Source organism: Lagenorhynchus albirostris, chromosome 2 (assembly GCF_949774975.1).
Source record: "Lagenorhynchus albirostris chromosome 2, mLagAlb1.1, whole genome shotgun sequence".
NCBI classification, from domain to species: Eukaryota; Metazoa; Chordata; class Mammalia; order Artiodactyla; family Delphinidae; genus Lagenorhynchus; species Lagenorhynchus albirostris.
The window spans coordinates 55,128,052-55,155,169 of NC_083096.1; the positions used below are offsets into that span (position 1 = coordinate 55,128,052).

General features: G+C 34.8%; 1 protein-coding gene across 5 annotated transcripts in view; it reads right to left on the reverse strand.

Moving 5' to 3' along the window:
* Positions 1–27,118, reverse strand: part of RABGAP1L (RAB GTPase activating protein 1 like) — a 689,413-nt gene that overhangs the window by 462,927 nt on the left and 199,368 nt on the right. The window contains exon 14 of one of the 5 annotated variants that reach the window (XM_060132740.1): positions 9,553–9,976. The exons of the other annotated variants lie outside the window; for them this stretch is intronic. Within the exon in view, the coding sequence (XP_059988723.1) occupies positions 9,962–9,976 (15 nt within the window). The 3' untranslated portion in view covers positions 9,553–9,961. Of the gene's footprint in view, positions 1–9,552; positions 9,977–27,118 lie in introns of those variants that run through there. 5 annotated transcript variants of the gene reach the window in all.

Genomic DNA, 27,118 nt, shown 5'->3' on the forward strand with positions numbered 1-27,118 from the left:
CGTGCAAAACAGGCAGAATAACCTTTCCCAAATGCAAATGCGATGATATAACTCCCATTTAAAATACTTCAGTGGTTTTACACTGCCCTTAGGATAAAATACTAACAGGTCCTATAAAATGTGGTCTCCATATATCTAGTCAATCTAACTTCTCTTCTACATTATTTAGGATTAGCTAAACTGGCTCTACCTCCCTCCACTCCACCCTTCCCCCCCCCACACACACACATATCTGCTATGCTCCTTACTGCCTCAGGGTATTTGAACCTGCTGCTTAATATGCCATCACATTTCTTTTAGTTAATTCAGATACAATCTTCAGGCTTCAGTTCAAATACCACTTCCTCAGAGGAACCGTCCTTGAATTCCCAGATTAGACCAGATTCCACACATACCGCAGTTTATAGTATATTTTCGTTCAGTTTTGTCTTCCTCACTGGATTGCAAGCTCCATGAGGGGAAGAACATCTGTTTTGTTCCTCATTATATTTCCAGTGCCTACACTACAGTGTTGGGCAAAGAATAGGAGTTGAACAAATAAGTGTTTAGTATAATGTTAATATAAAAGCATACCAAATAGCTTGACGAGTCTATAAAAAGACAGAAAAACACTAATAACCAGTTTTGTGAAGGTCAAATATGCAAAGTTCCTTGCAATCCCTTGTATGACATACAAGATTCACAAGAAAGCTATAAAATACATGACCAGATTGCAGGGGGAAAATAATTAGCCTCCTAATATATTCAAAGTAAGCACAATATTATTCATCTATACCTCTACCTAAACCCAATTCAATATGAATATTTGACTACTGATTTGAAAAATCATATCTAGCAAGAGATAATGATTACTTACCTATCATTTTAAGAATGTCAAATGCTGCAAAATGCAGTGTCAATGTATTTTAAATGTACTATCAAATGTAGTTTTAAAGCAACTTGGTCTAAGTGCTAAGGAAAAAATAAACTCTCTAAAGTGGGACATGTTAGAATCCACTATTTCATGACCCCTCAAGAGCAGAAAACAAGTTTGTAAGTTAACTTAATTTTATTATGAGGCAAGTTATTAACAATTAAAAATATTTAACAAATGTTAAGTTTATGGCACTACAGAAGAAAACTTCCTCAGCCTAACAAAGATACTATATGGGAAAGCCTACAGCTAACATGATATTTAATGGTGAAAGAGTAAATGCTTTCCCTTTAAAACTGGAAACAAGGCAAAGACGTCTGCTCGCACCACTTCTATGCACAATGTTCTGGAGGTCCCAACCAGTATAATAAGCAATATAAAAAAACAGTTAAGCAATAAAAGAAAAGGATGACATGATTGTATACATAAGAAATACGCCCGCCCCGAAATCCCATTAGAACTAATGAGTAAATTTTGTCATAATACAAGGTCAGTATATAAAAATCACTGCATTTCTATATACTTGCAACAAACAATAGTAAATGAAAATTTTAAACAATAAACTATTTACAACAGCCTCAAAACACAGAAAATATGAATAAATTTAATAAAAGACATGTAAGACCTCTATCCTAAAAACTACAAAATGTCATTGAGAAAAATTAAAAGGTCCTAATGGAGAGATATGTCATCTTTATGGATTAGAAGACTCAATATTGTTACGAATATTTGTTTTCCTCAAATTGATCTACAGATTTATTGCTATTCCAATTAAAATCCAAGTAGGCTTTTGGTAGAACTAAGAAGTTGATTCTAAAATTTACATATAAACACAAAGGACCTACGATAGCTAAAACAATCTTGGGAAAAGATTAGAAAAAAGTTGGAGGACTGGTACAACCTGATTTCAAGACTTACTATAAAGCCACAATAATCAAGACTGGCATAAGGACAGGCAAACAGATGACTTAAAAGAATAGAGAGTCCAAAAATAAACCCATAATTGCCAATTGAATTTCAATAGACTCTAAAACAAGTCAAGGTGAAAAGGAAATTTTTTCAGTAAAGGGCACTAGAAAATTTTGAATATCTGGAGGAAGATAAACTTAGACCCCTTTCTCATACCATACACAAAAAATTATTTGAAATGATCACAGATCTAAACATAAAAAATAAATTATACTTAAAATTAAAATTCTGCTTTTCAGAAGATGTCATTAAGAAAATCAGTAAGCAAGTCAAAAGACTGAGAGAAAATACTAGTAAAACATATATCCTACAAAGAACTTGTATCCAAAATACATAACTGACTCCTACAATTTGTTAATAAAAATACAAATGAGTCAATCAAAATGGAAAAATACAGACATAGACACTTCACAAAGGAAGATATACAGATGGTCATTCAAGAAAATGAAAAAGTGCTCAGCATCAATAGTCATCAAGAAAAGACCAAGTAAAATCACAATGAGATACCACTATATACCCATTTGAGTGGATACAATTAAGCCACTGATAAACACTAAATGTTGCTAAGGATGTAGAACAACTGAAACTCTCATAAATTGCTAGTGGTAATGTAAAATGGCCCAACTTGGAAATTTTTGAAATAGTTTGGGAGTTGCTTATAACATTAAACAAATCTGCCCTATGACCCATCAATCCCATCCAATAGAAACAGAAACATATATCCGTAAAAGACTTGTATAAAAATGTACATAGCAGCTTTATTTTTAATAGCCCAAACCTAGAAACAACCCATACATCCATCAACAGGGGAATGGATGAACGTGAATGTGATATGTCCATACAATGAAGTTCTGGAACAGGCAAAACTAATTTTTGATGAAAGAAATCAGAACATATTTGCTTCAGGGGTGTGTGTGTGTGTGTCTGTGTGTGCGTGTGTGTTTACTGGTAAGAGGTATAGGGAAACTTTCAGGGACGATGGAAAGATTTTCTATGTTAATAGCTGTGGGTTATATGCATGCATATGTGTTGAACTCACCAAAATGTTCACACTTAAGATCTGTGCATTTCACCCATATGTAAGTGATAGCTGAAGAGAATGATAAAGATGATTGCATTTGCTTTTTTCAAGTGTCCCCATTTCAGTGCAACACCATCAAATTAGAGACCTAAATTACTCGAGTGCATTTTAAGGCATTGCCAGGAAATCATAAATATTGATGTTGAAAAAGAAAAATATCAGAATCCTCAGAAGCAAAGTCCCACCAAGAATAAGGGCTACTGAAATGTCTAAAAGAACAGATACTGCTGGACAGAGTAAGTACATTTAGCCCGTGTCTACTTTCACAGTCTCTCAATCATTATACCTGACTCATGGCTCACTGTTTGTACTCACAGACACAACAGCCCAGATGCAAGTGAGACACTGAGTGAGAAAAGACTTCTTATTAAATGCCAGTTATACAATACTCTGAGACTGCCTTAGCTAGCTGGGGCCTAAGACAACTGTCTGAGAAAGCAAAACCTTTGAGAGAATCCACTATCTTTAGTCAATCACAAAGGAAAATGGACAAAGAAAATACTAATTTATGGGGATGTTTAACTCTTAGTGGGGGAAACCCTCAAATACAAAATATATACTTAAAATCAAATTAATTGGTCAAAAATAGTATGCAGAACAATAAAATAAAACCATGCACTGTATGATCTTTCCTTCCATTTTCCCCAAGTTATGTTATTACCTTTAATAAACATTTATTTAGTTTGAAGACTAGGAAAGACTGTGACTTAGAGAAGAAAATGTAGGCTTTAGAATGAGCCAGATTTGGGTTGGCACTGGCTGTAGCACTTATTAACTGTGAGGCCTTGGGTACATCATTCTCTCCACATGTCTCAGTTTCCATCTGTAAAACTGAGATAATAATACTTAACTTCTAAAGTTGGTTATGAAAATTAGTAATTAAAAATAAACCAGAAAAAGCATATAGCAGTTGTTCACTCAAAGCTCACTGATAATGAAGTTAAACATATTCTTTACTATCAACAGGTTTTTTGTTTAGTCATTTCTCCTTAAGAAACCACACCCACAGTAACCTGTTGAGATTAGGAAATTTAAAACAATACTTTCACTTTTCTCTTGAGTTGCCAACTCCCTCAACATTCCTTTTAAAAAGTACATTCTTAAAAGAAACACACTGGGCTTCCCTGGTGGCTCAGTGGTTGAGAGTTTGCCTGCCGATGCAGGGGACACGGGTTCGTGCCCCGGTCTGGGAAGATCCCACGTGCCGCGGAGCGGCTGGGCCCGTGAGCCATGGCCGCTGAGCCTGCGCGTCCGGAGCCTGTGCTCCGCAATGCGAGAGGCCACAACAGTGAGAAGCCCACATAAGAAACACATTATCTGAACCTGACTACACACCTTAGGAAATTTATGTGATTAGCAACACAGTAATATAAGAATTACCAAACCTTGGGCCATAAAAATCTCAGTTACATGGATCCTGCAATTCCCAGATAACTGAAGGTTTCTCTTTTATAATTTTTTAAATTTTGTTTTACTTTATACAATTTTACATTTAAATCTTTATAAGATGTATCATCCACTCCTCTCCTTCTTAAATTGAGAATTCTGAACATAATTTAATGTTTGCCTGGTAGGCTGGGATCATCACTGTTAATGTCAGTTAGAATACTATCTTATAACACAATCATACCTTGGATTCAATATATATGTCTATTGAATCAAGAGAGACTTTAATTTCTACAAGTAACTAGGTACCTAGATAAGAATATATAGCTCCCTATATTTCCTGACTCTATTTGCATGAAAAGAATACATAGCTCCCTATATTTTTGACTCTATATAAATATAGCAGTACTCTTCGTTCCTCTTCTAATTTGCTATCTTTAATTTTCTAGAGGATTAAAAATCAGAAACTAAGCTTATAAGAATTTTTTATCCAAGAGTAAACAGAAGTACTTCTCTATGAGTAAAGTGTCATAGCTCAGGTCTGAACTGTCAGTTATTTCTAGGTAGGTGAGGTGGTAACTATTTTAGTAAGGCAACAAACATAATAAATACACCTAAAAATAACACAGGAAAAAAGGAAATTCCAAGCTTTCTTACATCTTTCATGTAAGAGCTATCAATCATTCATGTTCTTTTCTTACTTTATACAACAGCAAATCTGGAAATTAAATTGTTTAAGAAGATTTTTATATCAATGAAATCCCATCAAGTATTAATATTATCTCACAGAATGGGTTCAATACAGTTACCTCCCTTTAATTTTTGTACAATAAAAAAAATAGAGGGAAAAGTTAAACCTTAAAACTTTTCCTGGCAAAGTCTGTTAAAATTATATGAAAACAGAACAGCACAAGTACATTTTAAATAACGGGTTCACATTATAGGAAAGAAATGTTGATTCAAATTCATTTTTAATTGAAAGAGGTTTTTCCCTTATAAAATAAAATTGCTATTTTTTTAAGATATCTTATTGTTATGGCAACTGAAGTGCTAAAAATAATAAAGAAATATCAAAGTTGTTATAGCAACTGGAATTTTAAAAAGCCATGAAGTGTAAAATAATCAAACCTTTACTTGGCTTGAAATGCAACATCTATGACTCAGTTTTCGAAAGAAAATTTGAAGTACTCATGCTCTTGTCTTTATAAGTTGTCTCTGCAGTCCAAATTAAAAAACAATAAATGCATGTTGAATTAAACTCAACTATTCAGAGTTGGCACAAAATCTGGATTTTCTGATACTCTAAATTGCTTCTTACCTCCAGTCTTCACTACTCTGACCTAGAAAACACTAAAAGTGGGAAAAAAATTTATTCACTGCCAAAGTGCTTTGCCCAGATGCATACAATTAGAGTTCAATTATTTAAAACTTTATTGAAGTCCTACTGCATGCTAGGTATTGTGCAAGGTTCTGGGACTTTTTTTTCACAGAGTTCACAGTCTAGTAGAGAAGAACTAAAACAGGTCACTGGGGCTTCCCTGGTGGCGCAGTGGTTGAGAGTCCGCCTGCCGATGCAGGGGACGCGGGTTCGTGCCCGGGTCCGAGAGGATCCCACGTGCCACGGAGCAGCTGGGCCCGTGAGCCGTGGCCGCTGGGCCTGCGCGTCTGGAGCCTGTGCTCGCAGCGGGGGAGGCCACAGCAGTGAGAGGCCCGCGTACCGCAAACAAACAAACAAACCAAAAAAACAGGTCACCATCACTGAAATGTAAAGTGCAATGAAGGAATATAATGAGATTATCAAGGGAAAATTCATAAAGGTCCTTCCTATAAGCAGTGGTAAGATCTTTGAAGGATTTAAACCATGAGGTAGCATAAATTTATTGTTTTCTCAGAGATGCCCATATTAAGAAATTAAAACTTCAGATACACGTGCTTTACATTAGAAAATCAAGATAAGTCTTAACTTTCACAGTTTCATTTGCTCCTTTCTAATAACTAGCGACCAAGATTCAGGTAACAAATGTAGTAACATATGGTGCTAACATAACACATCTCTCCAGCATTTATGGACTGAAGAGAACTGGCCGGGAATAGACTCCATGATACCCCTGTTTTATTTGTATCCATCTGCTTTTCAGCATTTGCCCGCTAAAACCATCGGCTTATTTTTAAACTAGCAGTGATTTATCTTGTGAGCTAGTGATGACGACTTGAGAAGTTCAGACTGGACTCAGTGGGAAAGAGAGCCATTATTTGCCTTAGACCTAGAAAGGGAGAGTTGGTGTACCTGTTGGTTAGTAAAGCCTCCTGTTACATATAATATATATAGTCTGATAACTCTATAGAAAGAGAATGATTACAAAAACACAAACTCTTCCCTTACCTACCTTACCCAGGAAAGAAAATGACTACTGATGACCACTACTGTTTTGATCCTGAGGCCAATAAAATTCTATTGCTTTTAATTAAAAATAAATGTTATGATCATTTACATGAATGATCTGTAATATCTTGTTTTACTCTTAATCCATGCTTATTAGCATTTTTCAATTTTTATTTCCACAACAATCTAAAAGTATTACTAGAAGTAGATTCTGATAATCTGACTGCTATCTCATAATTAAGTATTGTTATGCTAACAATGAGATAAATCAACCTCTGGTCTTTTTCTTTTTTCATATATATATATATATATATGTTTATCATATGCTATTTGAATAATATCAAAACCTTGAAGTCTTTTTTCTTTTTTTTAAAAAACAACATACATTATTATTTTTTTCAGCTACGTTGGGTCTTCATTGCTACGTGCAAGGTTTCTCTAGCTGCAGAGAGCAGGGTCTACTCTCGTCATGGTGCACGTGCTTCTCATTGTGGTGGCTTCTCTTGTTGCAGAGCATGGGCTCTAGGCGTGCAGGCTTCAGTAGTTGTGGAACTCAGGCTCAGTAGTTGTGGCTTGCGGGCCCTAGAGTGCAGACTCAGTAGTTATGGCGCACTGGGCTTAGTTGCTCTGCGGCTTGTGGGATCTTTCCGGACCAGGGATCAAACCTGTGTCCCCTGCATTGGCAGGCGGATTCTTAACCACTGCGCCACCAGGGAAGTCCCAAAACCTTGGAGTCTTAATACTCCGTTTTTCAGCAGTCTTGAAAGGGAGAAGACATGTATTTGTCATAGAAAAGTTTTGGAAAATTTTAGGAAACCACTTATCCAACATCCCTAGTATGTCTTTATACTTGTAAATTTAATAGTCCTGTTTAAATGTTTTACATATGCAAGTATTACCAAATTTTTGTACCAAAAGATGGCTGCAGAACTGTGAAGGATTCTAGTTACAGTAATAGGTTAGAATGACATTTTCTTTAATAACTCCTTTTATAAATGTACCACCCAAGCTGAATGTCATTATGGGACTATTTATAATTTAGACCTTTCTGTCAAGATGATTTTATGCCCTGACATGACACTGAGTAGGCTGGAAACAGCTGTATGCCCCAAAGGGAAATGAAATTATTGGTGTTCAAGATTATTGGTATTCAAGAGCAAAGGTATTAAATACGAAAAATTTCTTAAAGAACTTCATGAGAATGATGGTGGCCAATAGACTGTAACATACAGTAAAATTATGCCTTTTGAGCAATAACAATTACAATAATAAGTGTTCTTCCCTCTAAGTAGATGAAAGTTAATTATAAATATAACTCTAATCCTTTGAGCTTCCTAATAAACTAGATGTATGGCACTACTACAATTAAGGTTTTTGCACACAAAATGGGTGTTAGAAAAGTTTTGGAAATTTTCAGACAAACCATTTACCCAATATCCATGGAATGTCTTTACATTTATCAATTTTAACATTGCATAAAATGAGTTTAACCAAAATGAACAGCATCAAGAGAAAAATGTCAATTACTAGGTAACTTGAGGATTAATTGTATTTATGGAAAACATTGGTCTAAACCCCACCATTAATATAAGACAATAGACAGGACAATCAGACTAAGGTGTTTGTTTCTGTTTTGTTTTATTTACTTTTTTAATCTATTAAAATTTAAAATATTAAGTTATATCTAATTTGCTCCTTATATTTGGGGGGCTTTACACAAGAATTCAAGTTTGTGGAGAATTCTGAATACAATAGTTAAAACTGCTATTCATGTCTTAGCCAAACACTACTGGAAGTGAGAGAAGAAAGCTCTGGTTCACTTATTCATTGCATGATATGGAGAAAGTCCCTTGACTTCTCCGAGTCCCAAATGCCTCACCTCATTTATAAAATGAGATGCTTAACATATGAAGCATGCACTAGATCCTTTTTTAGAGTTCTTGAGAGCCCTGAAATTTTTGCATCCAAAACAGTGCCTATTAAGAACATAATAAATGTGAGTTCAAACACAAAGACTGTAGACATGAAAGTTACAGAAAACTACTAATAAAGAATAACATACTACAGTATCTGTTGGTTTTACAGGTCTAGTCCTATTTACAGCAAATGCCATAACAAATTCCGGTGAAAAAACTCAGCATGACAAAAAGATTCCCAATGCTGTGGCTGATGACCTAAACATCTCAAATAATATTATGCATGTAACAGTGTTCCTTACCAACTGAAACAGAAAAAAAGAAAAAGGGGAAAAAAAGTTAGAAAGTCAGCTATTATTTGCTTACACTGACCAACAAGGATGATCTAATCATTCTGTTCTAAATGTTAAATCATAATCCTATTGTTGGCTTATTTTAATTCCACAAAAGTTTGCATTCCATTGTATATTACAATTTTATAACAATAATAATGCCAATAAAGTGTAAATCATGGGCATAAATGGAACATAAAGGTGTCCCATAACTGATGCTATATACAGGTCAATAAAATGCAATAAAGGCTGGAATGTATTCCTCTTTTTATTTCATATTATCAATAAGACACTTCAGAAAGAATGTGATTTCAAGGAGATTACTGTATTGAATGTGGTTTAAATTACTCAGCACACCTTTTCCCAGCAATTTTGATTTAAAATACAGTTATTATTTGTTTATTTAAAATATGGCTGCATACACGTGACTAAGATGTCTTACATTAAAGTCTGAAAAATATATGATAAAACATTTCTAAAAGTCAATAAAATATGTATTTTACCACTATCAAAAAGCACTTAATAACTAAAGAAATACAGAAATGACATGTACTTGAGGAAATAAATGAAGGTTAAATCTGCAGTTTACTAATTTAAAATGCCAAGTTGAGAACGGAAAAGTAGCAGAAGTTAAACTAGGAGCCAGTATCTCTACCTACCCTAAGGGCATGAAGTCTGAGAGTAAGACACATAAAGGTTATTACATTCACACCATAAGCACATCTTGTTCTAGGCCAATACTACTGAACACAGCAATTTTACAATCTTTCTTTGGTAGTGGGTCAGAAAGAAAAAAGATATATCCTAGGGCTTCCCTGGTGGCGCAGTGGTTGAGAGTCCGCCTGCCGATGCAGGGGGACACGGGTTCGTGCCCCGGTCCGGGAAGATCCCACATGCTGCGGAGCGGCTGGGCCCATGAGCCATGGCCGCTGAGCCTGTGCGTCCGGAGCCTGTGCTCCGCAACGGGAGAGGCCACAACAGTTAGAGGCCTGCGTACTGCAAAAAAAAAAACAAAACAACAACAAAAAAGATATATCCTATATTGTAGGTAGGCCATAAAAACGTAGACACACATTTTTCTTCATTCATCATTCAGTAAACTTCTTGAAAGAGTACTATATACCATTTCTTTTTGAAATCCTTTGGTTTTGGTCAAATAATCTTTTCTTATAAAATGAAGTGACTTTTCCTTTAGGAACAAGGATGCTTACTTCTCAGATCATTTGCCTTTGGCCTACATGTCCCAAAATAATTTTTTTCCTGTTTCTGAAAAGAGAGAAAGTCGAGTTCTAAACAGATGTCATATATAAGTCAAAAGTAAAATGAACACTTAGTCTGCCTTCTGTACTTAAATTACCTACAGAAGTTGTTCCAAAATTAGATTTGAGGGCTTGGCAGAATATAGAATATAGCTTTCACAGAAATGTACTCTATACTAAGAAGGGAAAGAGGGAGGAAAGAAAGGAAGGAGGGAGGAGGGAAAAGAGGAAAGAAAGGCGCAAACAAAAAAGAAATGTTCAAAAGACTTCCAAAAAAGGAATTTTAGAAAAATTATTAAACATAAATATTTATAATGCATTTTCATCCCAAAGCATATTACTTAGCATTTAAATAGCCCCTCTGGCCCAGAAGTCTTTTAAATTTTTTTATTAATTGACTAAAAATTCAAAGTACAGGTATAAAGCATTTTGGAAATACTATGCGGTTCATTTTGAGATAAAGAAAAAGCAGTTTTACTCAGAGTACATTTTCCAGAAGAGAATGAAAAAAGTCCAAAAGACATCAGGAGACAGTGCTAAAATATTTATCTGTATTCATTACCTGTCAATTCAATAAAGTGTTAAGTGCTTCCCACAGTGTCAGGTGCAGTCTAAAGATACTATGGAAAAATGTTGGTGAGATAAGGGTATATTCTATACTGGCATAGTTACCTATAAGGAAAAGAAGATAGTGTGGTATAGAAGAATGGACCCAGAACTTAGTGTTGGAGATCCAGGCTATAGCTTCAGATGTTATAGTTATCACTATGTACTACATATTCCATACAAATACGTTCTTGTATCTTTGATTTCTCATCTGAAAATAGGGTAATACACCGATTGTTTTGTGTAACCATCTTGTCTTAGATGGTTACTTGGAATATTAATTGACAAAATATTTATAAAACATTTTGAGAAAAATATAAAGTATGTTAAAAATGTCATTATTTTTACTAATAATACTTAAAGGAAAATATTTTAAAGCAGATTTAAGTTAAAGAAGAATGGACCTGACCAACATAAGACTATTTCATATAACTTCCACTGGGCCTCTATTTCCACATCAATAAAGGGGGTAGAATTATTACTGGCCTAACTCAGTATTATATGAGGCTTTCATAAGGATAAAACTAGAAACTAGATATAAAAAATCTTATAAACTATGAAGGGCTATTTCTATGAATTTAACGTTTAGGTTCCAACAAAATTCATATCTTGAAATTTGAATTTTAAAATATTAGGAAATGGGATCTTTCAGAAGTGATTATAAATGCAGTCCAAGAAAGCATGCCCCTTCCACCATGAGAGGACAAAGCAAGAAGGTACTGTCTATGAACCAGGAAGCGGGCCTTCATCAGACACTGAATCTGCCAAAGCCATGATCTTGGAATTCCTAGCCTCCAAAACTGTGAGAAGTAAATTTCTGTTGTTTGTAAGCTACCTACTTTATGCTATTTTGTTATAATAGCCCAAATGGACTAAGACAGCTATGAAATAAATACTATGAATTTAAGTTTCTATTCCTAAAACTTTTTTTGGAAGTTGTTCAAATGTTAAAAAAAAAATTACTTAAATCTTGATGATCCTTACTAATCAGGCACAGGAAGCCTAGACACAAGGCGATTCTTACCCAATAGGCAGAGAAGAGATTCTCCTTTGTTACATTTACAAGTCTCCAAACTGAAAGATACCACAGAAAGCTCTTTTATCCTTATGAAAAGTAATCTAAAGCATGTGCTCTTAAACCAGACATCTCTACTGTTTATTATAACTTTGCATGAGTTATATAAAACCTTTGTGCTTCAATAGCAACCTCATAGGGTAAGATTAAATGAGTTAATGCATTCAATAGTAAATACTCAAAATTATTAACTATCATTATTATATATCATTAATATTTATGTTTAAATATAATTTAATACTATAATTATAAAAATTATAAAATTTCTACCTTCTTAGCACCATATGCTAATAAGCCTCAGAAGAATCACTCTTGCTTCCCTTCAAAAGTACTAAAGCTTGATACATACAGGAGCTATACTTCTGGTATGACAGGGTAAGCCTTAACAGCCCAAGTATAAGCTCTAGACTAAATACAAAAAAACAACTCCCTGAGGACTCTAGAGAGAGAAAAAGAGCAGTCATACTTTGGAGAGGTAGTCAAAACTTGGAGAAAGGAAATAGCTGAGATAAGTTCACATTTTTGCAGCTTTGGCCTGAGGGGAGGTCACATTGACAGTGTGACGTAGCGTGGCTGAAGTTCCAAAAGAAAGCCCACTACTGTATCTTTTTTTTTTTTTTTTTTTTTTTTTGCGGTACGCGGGCCTCTCACTGTCGTGGACTCTCCCGTTGCGGAGCACAGGCTCCAGACGCGCAGCCTCCGCGGCATGTGGGATCTTCCCGGACCAGAGCACAAACTCGTGTCCCTGCATCGGCAGACGGACTCTCAACCACTGCGCCCCCAGGGAAGCCCTACTGTATCTTTTTTGACTGAGGAACCAAGGACAATACCCAGGGTAATTACAACTGCCACACTGAGGAGGGAAATAATGGGGAAACAGAGCTAGAAAATGAGAACTCTAAATTCTGTGTATAATATCTGCCCAAGTCTCTGGTAACCCCCAAATCAAGCACACACATGACAGACTACAAACTGGTAGGCTCAAGATAAATGGACTGAACTGAGAAATTGGGCTGCTGACCACCACAGGCAAGACAAGAGTTTATAGTTTAAGTAAAACAAAATTAAACACCTGCTAAAACAAAAAATCAATACTCTCATAACATTCACTTTCCAGAAGAGAATGCCAAAATTATCTGACAAACAAATACCAGGAAACTGTAACCCATTTGCAAAGGAAAAGGCAATCAAAAGAAGCCAACTTTAAGATGATCCAAAAGTTGAAATTATCAGACAAGGACTTTTAAGAAGCTATTGTACATGTATAAATAATGCAAAATAAGTAAATGGCTTCACTTCCTGAATGTTTTTATTCATAGAAACTGTTGCCTATATGAAATAGTTATTTTGTTTATATCACAAGGTGATACTGGGCCGCATTCATGCATGAGATTTTGTGAATAAATTCTATTACCTCATAAAAAAATAAAAATAACATTTTAAAATGTATTCTGTGAATAAGCATGGGCTGTACATGGAGCTATCAGCAAAGTAGCCCCAGCATTAGTTAAAAATATGTTCAGAAAATTAAATTATTTTTAAAAAGTCAAAAACATTCCTATGTAACAATTATACCCTGATTAAATATGTTATTATGCTTTCTTCTCTTCACTCCAGTGTCATCATCACCTCATTTTTAGTCTGTTTTATTAAACATATCTTTGCAAGGGAAAAAAAGAGGCTATTATAACTATGCTCAGTGATGGAAAGAAAATTATAGTTGCAATGACTAAAAAGAGAAGACATTTCAATAGAGAAACTGAAATATAAAAAAGATCCAAATGAAAATTCTAGCATATAAACATGCAATGAAAATTTACTAGATGGACTAAGAATTGAGATAAAAGGTAAGTAAACTTGAAGAAAAATCAACACAAGTTATCCTAGCTAAAGAAGAAAAAAAAACAACTGACAAAAATAAAGAACTCCAGGGATGTGAGGGCACAATTCCAATACTCAGAATTCCAGTTGTAGAGGAAAGAATTGGGGTGTAAGAGATATTTAAAAAAATAATGCTCCCAATTTTTCCTAATCTGGTGAAAGACGTAAATTTATAGATTCACGGCTCCAAGCAGGATTAACAATGAAGAAAACCATGCCTAGGCATATCATAGTCAAATTGTTGAAAACTAAAGTGAAAGAGAAAATCTTGAAAGCAGCCAAAGAAAGACAACGTATTACATACTGGAGATATGAAGGATGATTATATGAATGATGCAGGACCAGCTATATAATTTGTGAGTGTCAGTGCAAAATGAATATACGGAGCCCATTGTTCAAAACTATTAAGAATTTCAAGACAGCAACTGCAGAAACTGTAACCAATCACAGATCCTTTCTAAGTATGGGACTCTACGCACCCGCACAGGTCACATGCCCATGAAATCGACTCTGAAATGATCACTTACTTTCATCAGGAATTATGGAAGCCAAAGGCAGTAAACAACATCCTTAAAATGCTGAAAGAAAAAACTGTCAACCCAATAGTCTACATCCAGGGAAAATACCCTTTAAGAATAAAGGCAAAATAAAGACATTTTCAGATAATAGAAAACTATGTTGTTACCAACAGACCTGCACCATAAGAAATGCTAAAGAAAGGCTCAAGGATAATGACAGCAGAGAGAAAAGATGGATCTTCAGGAATGAATGAAGAACACTGAAAATAGTAATAAATATCTGGATTTTGTTCTTTATCCTAAATGCATCAATGAAAGCTTTTTAAAAAGCATTTTCTGGCCATAATATGGAAAACAGGCTGTAGGGAAGGGGGCGGGTATGAAAAAATGCAATTGGGAAGACCATTGCGAAAGTTACTGTTGTCATCTTGGAAAAAGATGTACCTAGGGCTCTAGCAATAGCAAAGATGGAGAAAACCCATGTTTGAATCCTAACTATGCTCTTTCCAAATATACTGGGCTACACTTCGACAGGAAAAAAAGTACAAAGTATTTTCTCAGTTTGAGATACTGGCAAAAGATAAAGCTTAGCTTAAGCTTCATTCTGTTCTGGAACGGTCCCAGAAATATGTTCACATTATTATGTGCTTTGGTAAAATTTGCAAAGAAAAAAAAGATTATTTTCCTTAAAAAGCTTCCCCTGCCCCCCGCAAAAATTATATATGCTTCAGGCCCAAAATCTGAATCCACATTGGCTACTCAGACAAAACTAAGTAGCATAAAAGGGAGAGATGAAAGGTATATTAGAAATGAAAATTAAAAGCTAGTTTATAAATCCTCTTGGGTATTTAGCATAATACCAAACATGTCTTGAATGACAAGTATCATTTAAAAAGCACTCCCACAAATTAAATTACTAACATTCAACCTAATGGTCTCTAAATCAATAATCTAGATTAATACGTAGTATGTTCAAGATTCATACAATTATATCTATGTCAGTGATCAAATATGTCATGAAGAATATCTAAACTCATTTTCTTCCTGGGAGTGATTTCTAAAAGGTAATATAAATAAAGAGGCTTTGGGGGTTAATGCATTTTATATGCGTCACTTCAATTCCACAGCAAAGGCAGTGGCCGAGTTTCCCCAGAGGGCTGTTTGTCACAGTATTTTTCTGGCTACATATGCACCCATTTCCAAAAAGAAAAAAAAGCCCTCCAATAACCTTAAACTCTGTGTTAAGCTACTATCTCCAAGACAGAACATTTCAAATTAATGTGGTTGGCTCTTTCACTAAAGGACTCTTCTCCAGTATAACCCAACAGAAGGAATGGGAAACAGGACTTATCTTCCTGGGAAGTAAAATGTATTAAGGTTTTAAATGTGATGGGTCGAGTAGTACAGGAATGCAGATTAATGGAAGTAAAATTTAATTCTTGTTCTTTAGGCTCAAGTGGAAAACCTAAAAGGCTCCACACATTTTGAGAATTAAAGAAGAAGCCTGAATCAAAAATGAAAGTAGGGGCTTCCCTGGTGGCACAGTGGTTGAGATTCTGCCTGCTAGTGCAGGGGACACGGGTTCGAGCCCTGGTCTGGGAAGATACCACATGCCGCGGAGCAACTAGCCCCGTGAGCCACAACTACTGAGCCTGCGCGTCTGGAGCCTGTGCTCCACAACAAGAGAGGCCACTATTAGTGAGATGCCCGCACACTGCGATGAAGAGTGGCCCCCTCTCGCCGCAACTAGAGAAAGCCCTCACACAGAAACGAAGACCCAACACAGCCATAAATAAATAAATAAAAGTAGACAGCCAAAACCCAGGAGAGAAAAATTGTTCAGAAGAATCTACTTCTCTGATTCTCTGACTTTCATTCCTTCTTTTGCATCAAGTAAAAGCCAAATATCACATGATTTGTTTGTTACATAAAGCATAAATTAACGAAAAAACCTTAAACCTTATAAGGCAACTATATTTAATCCATTTTATATTTATTTACATAGTATTCTTTTGATAAGGAACTACTGTATAACTATTTTACTTTTTAAACTATATTGTCTCATCTGTCCATCTGTAAACTCTCTATTAATGAAGGCTATCCATGATTATAAAAAAATTTAACTATTTTACAGTGAATAGTAAACTATGTTATGACTTTTTAGCATTTTTATCTTTCTTAACTAAAATAAGCCAGGAGTAATTACACCCATTCACTGAGCTAATAATCATTCAAAAAATACTTCAGAAACATTTTAGAGTTTAAGGTCTAGGACCCAGACCTTTGCTACTCAAAGTGTGGTTCATGGACTAGTAGTAGCATTGGCATCACCTGATGGGTTGTTAGAAATGAGAATCGCAATCCCCATCCCAGACCTACTGAATCAGAATCTGCGTTTTAACAAGATCCACAGTATTCTGAATGCCCATTAAATGTAGAGGTCTGTCCTAGATAATGTTTCTGGCAAGAAAAAAAAAAAGGCGACAGTGAACTTAGAACTGAATGCAAACAAACCAAAAACAGATTCTCAAGAACTGACTCAGTGTTTAATGATTAAATCAAAACTTGCAGAGGGATATGGAATCAGCATCTTAGACTGTATTCTAAGTTTATACTCTACATAGGATCAAAGTGACGTAATGCTGGCATTTAGTATTACTGACATATTTTCATGGGACTAAACACTCTTTAAAGACTCTTTGGAGTGCCCCTGAAGCATTATACGATTCTTAAATAACCTTTAAAATTACTGCGATAAGACACGGGTTTCTCTTGTTTTTCAAGGATGCTTCACTGCTGCCAGGCATTGTTAAAGAACATCTCTATCTCCAGAATAAAAAGACATAGTCATGATTTAACTGTAACCATTCTCTCAAAGTATTAATATGTCACCAGAGGACCCTATATTCAAGAATTGTCAGTGACTTAAGACACCAACGAATTTGGTACAAACTGGACAGAATTTAATACCAAGAGAATCTTTCTTATATGGTAATAAAATCATTCTATGCAGAGCTCCACAAACAATATAAGTGGAAATAATTATCTACTACCTTGATAAATCTGAATATGACCTGTTACCTAAGAAAATTAAGTGACTTGAGTGCCTAATTTGGAACAGTTCAGCATCATTTTGGGGTAAGGCACAGTTTTCATCCACTGCCATGTGTACACCTTGGAGGGGAGGTATCAACATTGGTGAGCAACCCAGATAACAAACAAAACAAGTTCTACACATGTGCTGTCATGCCTCAGCATTCAAAAGGCCAGCTCTAGAAAGCCAGCAAGTTGCTTCTTAGTGTTTAGTCTCAGGAGGTAGTATTTATTAATGAAAAGTTTAATAAGCCTGCAGTTTTATCACAATATAAAGAAGAAATATTCTCTATGACCGTATGCTCCAAGCAATGTTCAATGAAAAACATTAAAAAGAGAGTTAGAAACCACAGATAAATTAAGTCCAGTTTTTATTTCTACTTCTGACACACATTTGACCTTGGGCTGAATATTTAAACCTTTAGACTTCTGCATTAACTTGCAATACTATTACTTGAAATCAATCTATTCCATAGATAAGTCACAAAGATTAATAAATGTTGCTCTTAAAATTAATGTATTTAATAAACATATGAGAATACTTCAAATAAGGTGAACATTTGAGTAACTGAGCTATTCAAATTAACACAAATCCATACACCTAAAGTTCAAAGAAAACACGAAACAAAAATAAGACCAGATATAAAACCTGAATAAAAGCTATGGCTCCTGGCTTTAATACTGTTCTTGTTCAAGACACTGTCTTGCTCCCATCAGACCCATCACATATAATATAAGTTAGTGGAATTTGGGGGTTAATAACTTTTCTTCCTTTGTTTAAACAAACTACAAGTCCAATAGAAATTCATCTACCTTTAAAAAGCAATTGCTCCTTCTCTCATAAGAGACTATGTTTGCCCTGGCTAAGCATGCCATGAGGTTTGTAAATATTAGATTGTGTTGTACCAGCAATCATTTTGTACAAGATTGACCACCTTGAACTACAACTGATTTGAAATAATGGCACAGAATAAATTGATCCCCAAAAGGCCACAATTCAAATCAGCTTCATATGCTCTGACTCTACCATGTGCCAACGGTTGGGAATGGGAGGGTGGTAAGGATACACAGAAGGGTAAGTTACAATCCCTGCCCTTGCTGAGGGTAGCTTTCCAGCTGTTACCTCCCTAATTTTTCCAACTACCTGCCCATTTTAGAAATTAATAAACCTCTGTGTATTAGGACAAATATCAAAAGATTGGAAGAAAAATTAACAAAAGCAACACCAGGAAAAATTATAAAGTTTTTATTAGTAGTTCATAATCAATTACCATTTGGTAAATTAAGAAATATCTGATATGCTGGATATAATAATCATCACACAAACATAAATAGGCCTGGGAAACAAGACATATAATACATACATAAAGCACACAACCTTGTGAAGTAACTTCTCTTATACAGTAATTCTCTAAGATGACTTCAGGTAAGCCAAATAGACTGTTAAGCTAACAGAAATGCCATTGTGATTTAAACAGGTAAATTCACTAATCGTTGTTAGATATTTATGTTTATTTTGATCTTGTATGTCATATATATGTTTGTTTGTATTTATATGTATCTACATACAAACCCAAATGTTACCTACTAATATTCTTTCTACATAGCACGGCTTGTTCCAGGATTTAAAAAACATGATAAGATTACAAGTTAAAAAGCCTTGCAGATCAACCAAAATATTCTAACTCCAGTATTATTGCTATTATGTAAATTTACATCTGAAAACAAGTCCATTAAATATCAAAGTTTATTACTACAAAATAATCTAGAAATTAGAAATCCCTAAATTACCCCTTTCACCTGGGACATAAGCAGTTAAAGAATGTTGCTAGAAGCGAGACAGCAAGTAGCTAAGTCTACAGTTTCTTTCTGTAAAATAGCCTGAGAAGGCAGCTGATGAGCAGTTTCCTTTTTAATTAGAGTCATTTCCTGATTAATTAGTCTCAGAACACTTAATGCAAGACTACACTGTGCCACTGGGACGAACAACAATTCTCCTCGTGGTACAACCAGGTATCACCTTTTCTCTAGGATCAAGCTCAATCTAATTTCTGTTCCAAGGGGAAAGGATCTTTTCTCAGAAATAGTGAGCTGGAAAACTATAGCTCAACGTGGAGAGGTATGTCATCAGCCCCAACAGGAAAAAAGAACATGTAGATTATCTAGGGGAATTCCTTTACATCCTTAATTTAAGATTCTGGTATAGTTTTTTTTTTTTTTCTGGTATAGTTTTATTTATTTAGAAAATCTTGATTTTAAATAGTATGTAATAAAGATCAATTTCCCTTTTGACTGCATGATCAACCCTATAGGACTGAATGAGACAAATTTTGTAAACATACCCAAATTATCTTTGCATATACCTGAGCTTTGCAAAGATGTAAAGATCTGAGGTCCCTAGAAAGTAAAGTAAGAGAGCCTCAGAGACTTTGATTAAATAATCTGTATGAAAAGACAGAACCTTACTTAGAGTACCTAAGCACCAACTAGACAGATGGGTAGAAAAATTAAGATAAGCATTCAATTAAAAATTACCATTATACTTTTTCAAACAAGACCTGAAGGTTTAAAGAGTTTAATGGAATTGCTCCTTTTCACATCGTCTTTGCAGGTATCAAGGTAAAAGCTTCATGATGCCGTCTTCAAAAAATTAGTCATCTATTAAAAGATTAAGTAGCTTTTATAAACATGTCAGAGATCATCCTCTTAAAGGGTAGAAGTGATTGAATTATTCTGACAGTAATAACAAGTAAAGCTCTCTCTTGTAGAAGAAAGTGTGCATACCCATAATATTCCAATCCAGATATTAAAAAGTTTTGAGCAACTTTTACCTAGTCTATTCATCCTTCATTAGGAATAAAAATGTTTGTATATAAAAAAATTAAAGTCTATTGTGTGCTTAATAGAAGTATAACTGATAAAATAAATTGTGACACTGGAAAAAGTAAAGATTTAATACAGAGAAAAAAAGGAATCAAATGAGAATCATAATAAGGTGTTATGGTATAACTATTCTTTTAAAATTGCAACATGTTTAATTAATTACAATACTTAGCTTGAAACACTCTATGGAATGAATATATTAATTCCAAAATTAATGGAATTTTTTGGAACCAAAAGCCAGTTTATAAAATAAAGCTTTAAAGTCTGAAAAAATTTTGCAGCATCAATAGTATCCCCAACATGGTATTTTTACCTAGTATCTTTTGAAGAAGCTCAAGAAATTTCACAAAGAAACTGAATTTTTCTAAGGCCTACAATAACCTTAAATTTATTCATTGATTCTTTTGGTTTTTTCCATTTGTTTATTCTTTTTCTATTTGATGGAAAAAGGAAGTAGGAACTAGGATGAGTTTGCAATAGGAGACATTCTCCATGTCATATTTTGGGGTCTTTGTGTGTGTATATTAACAATTACATATTAACTCCATAAGCTCGAAAGAAGTAATTATTTATCTTATAACAAAAAAGAATAAATTAAAAAGACAACTTTTCAAGGACTAGTCTTGTGTCTGGTCTCTAAGAGCTACTCATTAAATGTGATGCAAAAAGTGAGACTTCAATTAATCATCTCTGGTCTATAACTTGAAATGGTCTATTAAAAAAAACATGCATAAATTCTAATCAAATTCTTCACCACAATGCCATAGCCATTAACCCCTAGCTTTTCTATTCCAATCATGGAGCACTGACCTATAGAATTTAATTCATACAGTCATTCAACAAATATTTATTAAGGACTAATGCCAGGCTCTGGGGATACAAAGTACAACAAAATGACAGTTTCTCTACTCTATGATGACACAGTCTACTGTCTTGTTAGTTTAAAAATCAACAAAAAGCCATGGGAGTAAAAAGCAGCCTAATCTGAGAAATTCACAGGGAACATGAAACCCAGCAAATATAAAACAACAAATAATAAAAAATCACTTTTCAGAGCTACATTATGACAATTAAGAAATGGAGGCAGGTAAAACAAACAATGAAAGATATGATGGAGAGACAAAGAAATATAAACTATAAAGAGACACAAAAAGAGAGAGGGAAGATACTGAGAAATGCATGAAGTAATCAAGCAAGAAGCTGCAAATAGAACTGTCACCAAAATACAAGCAGAAACATGTGATATGTTGGGGAGGGAGTTTTGGTGCCTGCCTCATAGGTATCTGCTGTCTCTTCCTTTTTTAACCTTGGCACTAATTAATGGTAAACATATCTAAACATAAATTTGAATGGAAAAGTAAATCAAAGTCAAAGCAAAACCCTGGAGAAAACTCATCACACTATGTTACCCAATAAAATATAAATATGCTCTAGAAACATGTGCAGATAAGTCCATAAAGTTACCATGAAACTGGGATCCAGGAATCACATTATAATCTCAGGCTCTTGAAAATTGTGAGATTTAAGAAAAATATCCATGTTTTCCTCTTATCCTTAATTCTATAGCTATAAATATAGCTTTTATGCCACTGATCCATGCTCAGCAATAGCCCAGTCTTCCCTCAAGACAGTGTACTCCTACTCTAATTCATTACAAAATCATCTTTTCCTTAATTAACCTCAAAACTATGTATTATATTTAAAGAATAACAAAAACAACACTTACCACTAGAAGCAGAACATTATCACTTAAATACATGAAAACAATTAAGAATATATTTTTAAATTTTTAGAGAAACGTATCAATGCTGGTGGGAAAACTCTGAGTTCTCAGATTCACATATATAATCATAGTTTTTACACATGTAGGTGTCAATATTGATATGATAGAAAATGAAAGACCTCAGGTAATGAGAACAAAGAAAATTTAATAAAAATTATGTGGTGAAAAAAATAATAAGCAAAGGTATAATTATGTAGTAAGAAACCATCTCCCTTATTATACAAGAAAAGAGGAAATAAAAGGTACATTTTCTTAAAGAATCTCAATAATTCTTAGTTTTCTTTAATAAAGATCTTCTACTATGTACATGCTCAAGTCATTTACATTACAACACAGTATTCTTTAGTATCCTTGCCCCCTTTATGTTTTTGGTTAATATATTTTAAAGAACTATGAATTTTCTGGAGAAATTTTTAAATTTTATGGCTACATCAGTAACATACCAGTACAAGAGTCTGTGATTTTTATAATACCAATGGTACAGACTCAGCAGGAGTAACCCCATTCTATCAAAAAGCTCATTTCCTACAACTAGACAAGGTGATGACAGAGAACAGAGCAGCTGTGTAATTAAGCAATGCCCTGCCTCTCAACAAAACTAGTGTTGAGTGTTATTTGACTAACATACAGCATTGAATTTTTTAAAAAATAAACCACGTAAAGAAAAAGCAAATATCTACCTGGCTAAATGATGTACAAAGTTTAATTTAGTTGTGGAAACTTAAATTAAAAAAATACATAACTGATACCATAATTTGACTTTTCAATTAAATATTCACTAAATGTTATTTGATCATAAGAAAAATACCAATTTAAACATTTCCTCTTGAGCCTGTCCAGTATTTATAATTATAGTATGTTCCGCTAAAATAGGGTAAAAATTTTTCTTTAGCTACATGTTTTATTAAAAGCCATCTGCTACAATAATGCACTGGAGAACAGAGAGAAGACAGGCTTTACTCTGAGCGGTACCAATAATCTGACAAGAATAAACACAGTGAAGCTTCATCTGTCTATACAATGCTCAAGAAAGCAGAGAACTTGCAGAATCTTAAAACAGGCCACTCTTATCATTGTTTTTTATTTATATTCCAAAAAAGATTTTTGGCAGCAACTACCAAAGTAATACTTGCAACTTTGCCCTTTTTACTCTCTGATAGAGGTTTAAACACATGCTCTCTGTACTTTATCAAACTAGACTTTGTCTTTGCAAGTTTATACTGTTTTGTATTTAGCCAATGGATGGTACTTTTCAGTTCATTGATTTTAAAAATTAATATTCATTACCATCCTAGCACAGTACCTGGCACACAATAGGTACTCAAACATTTATTAAATAGATACTGTAAAATTACTTGTTAAAATTCTATTATGTCGACCCTAGGTAATCAACTAAATATATCATTTTAATATATTTCCTGAGGTTTTTCACTTCACATGTTTATTATAACAAGAATAAACTTGTATTATGTTCTTCCCATTTTACCAGGGGACAAGCACTGACCCATAAATAGTGGATGTGGTTGGCCAACTGAGGTGGAAGTGAGGGAAGGAAGGAGCACATTGAATTCACTTCCTAAGGCTTCCAGGATAATCCAAGCTAAGTCACGAAATGGCAGCTGAATCATTACATAAGCCACTCCTATACTGTACTCCCTCTCCTATCTTGCTCAGACATATTTAATTCCCACCTCAAACATTAACTTCCCCATGAAGTCTTCCCTGATTTACCCAAGCAGAGCTGTCACTGCCTCTTTTGTATTCCACACACTTGATTAAGATACCTGTTATAACCTGTATCATCATATATTTGATCTATCTGTGTACTGGCCTGGGTTTCCCTAGGCCATGCTCCTCAAGGTTGAGAGCCCGTTTTGTCTACATAGGCCTAGAAACTACACAGAGCCTGGCCCATAAAAGATGCTCAATAAAGAGTTACTAAATGAGTGAATTAATAAGTGAATGAGATTGATATCTGCCTTGCAGTCTTGATTAGATCATACAGGCATCAGGAGTGATTTTTTAGAGAATATCATTTGACTTTATGATATACTTGAGTATGCATGATCACTGAAATAATAATTCACATAATCATTACAAAGTCAAGCCTAAAGATGCAAACATTCCAAGATATTCACTAGTCAGAAAAAAAAAATTAGAAAAAGACAAATCTGACTTTTCGTACTTCTAAAAAGATCACTTCTCAGTTCTATCAGCTATTGTTCACATCATATGCTCTCATGAAAATTATGTGACTAGAAGTTGTCAAACACATATTAAAGTAGAAATATACACTGATACCAATATCCATTATTACTAATATCATGCACTCATATCTTGAATACTTACTATGTACCAAGCACTTTATCATTTTATTTAATTCCCACAACAATCACAGTAGGTACTATTATTATCCCTGCTTTACAAATGATGAAACTGAGGCTTAGAAAGTTGGGATAACTTCTCAAGATCACAAGTTAATACATGGGAGGTATAAGACTCAAATCCAGGTCATTCTAACACTAGAACTTAAATCCTTTAAAAAGAAAATGTATGTGTGTGTGCACATATATACATATACTTCTTGAAAAGAAGATTCATTTGGAGAAAAACAAATTCAAGTGAGAGAAGGAAATGAGTTATGATGGTACTTCTGAAAGCTTATCAATTAAAAGCTTGTTTTGATTTTAACAAAGTATAAAGTATGAATGCTATCAATTAGGTCACTTCTACAAAAAAGCATAGAATTATAGTCTAATATTTCCTATGCTATATAAGCAGTATCAGCAGACTTGATAAACTATACCACACATGCCATGTTAATTAAAATTACACATACAGTTCTGTAAAGCTACATAAAATTCAGGTTTCCCTAAAACACACACTATCTTCCCTATGTCAAGTGGCTCATACTGCGTGAAAATGTGATCATTACTCAGTGGCTCCTAAAGCCAGCAATTAAGATTTAATCCTAAGTTTAGAAGCTTTAAATTCTGTTTGTTTCTATAAGGGGCAGCAAGGTCACAATCCTTCCATCGTCCTTTCAGATCACCTCAATATTATGAAGAATGCTAATTTAATAGAAATAACAAGAAATCTCAATGATAAGCAATAAAGAACTTACACTTTCAGAAATACGTGGTACAAGTCTGCCACTGATTCATCAACGTGTTGGTGCCCTCAGCCTCTGGCAGAAATCATGTAGCAGCAGACAGTGGTTGAAGCTGCCAAGTCCACTTTAGGACAGATGGTGTGAAGACCCACTTTAAAAGGGACGGCTTGAAGGTAGGTGATTTCAACTTTTCTATTACTAATTCTAGAAAGTACTGTTTAGAACGTTTCCATCATTTAGAAGGTTTACATGTTTCTTGATATAAACAGAATAATTCCTCAAGTAAATTATAAATTTCATTTCCATACAATGAATAGCAAAAGTAGAGAAAAGGGATAGTACTGATTTTATTTCAACTTTTATTACCCTTAAGGATTAAATGATGGGGAAAATACAGAGAAAGTTTTCCCTTCCAAAGGATCTTTAAAAGACAAAATGTAAGAATGCCCTCTTTCATTTCTATTTTAGAGTTTTCTACTTTGTGGATTCAAATACTGACTCTGCTATTTAGTAACTGTGCGTCTCAAACTCTCTGAACCTCCTATCTCACCGATGGTAAAAATGGGAGTTATATCACTGAAGCTGTCAGGTTTACATGGAAAGGGCATATGAAAGCAATAGACATAATGCCCATCACACACTCCACTACTTCTCTCAGCAAGTGTTTTCTAGCATCTGCTAGAGGGCAGTCCTAGTTGAGTGGTAAGATCACAGTGGTGAGCAAAATCCACACACAATCCTTGCTGACTTAGAGTTTATGGTGCAGAGTGTCCCCGTGGGTCATATTGAACTTCCCACAGCCTCTGACTATGGCAGGACCTTTCACAACTCTGTGTCTTTGGGAATGGCATTGCCTCAGACTAAACATACCCTCCTGTTCTTTGCTCCTGGGCAGAGTTGGCTGCTCCAGTCTCTGTGCTCCCTTATCCTTGTTCATATCTCTGTCACAGCACTTAACCATGTCATCACCATTTCTCTGCTTTCTGGACTGCCTCCTACACTGGACTGTACGTTCCTACAAGGGAGGATATCAGTGTTACTTTTAACACAGAAGACACCTTAATGTTTAATAAATGAAAGAATGAATTAGTGGCACAAGTACATAACAGAGTGTTACACATATCTTGTTTTTCTTCTTTCTCTTTATTTCTCAGATGGGTGTCCTGAAACTTGCACAGACATCAAGAACCCATAGTAATCTCCACATTTCCTAAAGTTCTTTTCTGTGCCACTCATTTAACATTGAAGCATATACTGCTTTATAATTTTCCCCATCCCCTATCACTAATGAGTGCTTACCATATATTAGGCATGCTCTGAGTGCTTTACATGAATTATCTTATTCAATCCTCACAACAATTCTGTACGATATGTATTATTAAGCCCATTTTACAAATGAGGGAATTGAGACTAAGGATAATTAAGGGACTTGCCCAAGGTCACAAGCTACTAACCAGCAGAGCTTGAAATCTGAACCCACAGTCTCCCTCCAGAGTGAGCACCAACATTTCCTCCCAAAGTGGAGCTGCAGCCTTCACCAAGGCAAGTTGTGCCTAAAAGCTCCTTGATGCTGCCAGTGGGATCAAATAATTTCTCCATTATTTAGATGGATCAGCTCTTTTGGCTGGTCCTGCTTGGTCCTCAGCTCCAGATTAAGATTACCAGTTAGCCTGCAGCTCCTGTCCTGCTTCATCTTAAATCCAGTCTAGAGTGTTTCATCCTTTTTAAACCTTTGGTCCCTAGAGTCTTTCCCTATCGGTCAAAAAGATTTGCAAAGTTTTATTTTCCAAAGATTACACTACAAAAACAAGGCCAGAGAGAGTGACTGTTCCACACTGTAACCCCAGCCCTCTTCCCTGTTCAATATTACTCTCTAGTCTTGACCTACTAAGATCCAGGGTGGCTCAATCTACATGCCCCACTGGCCA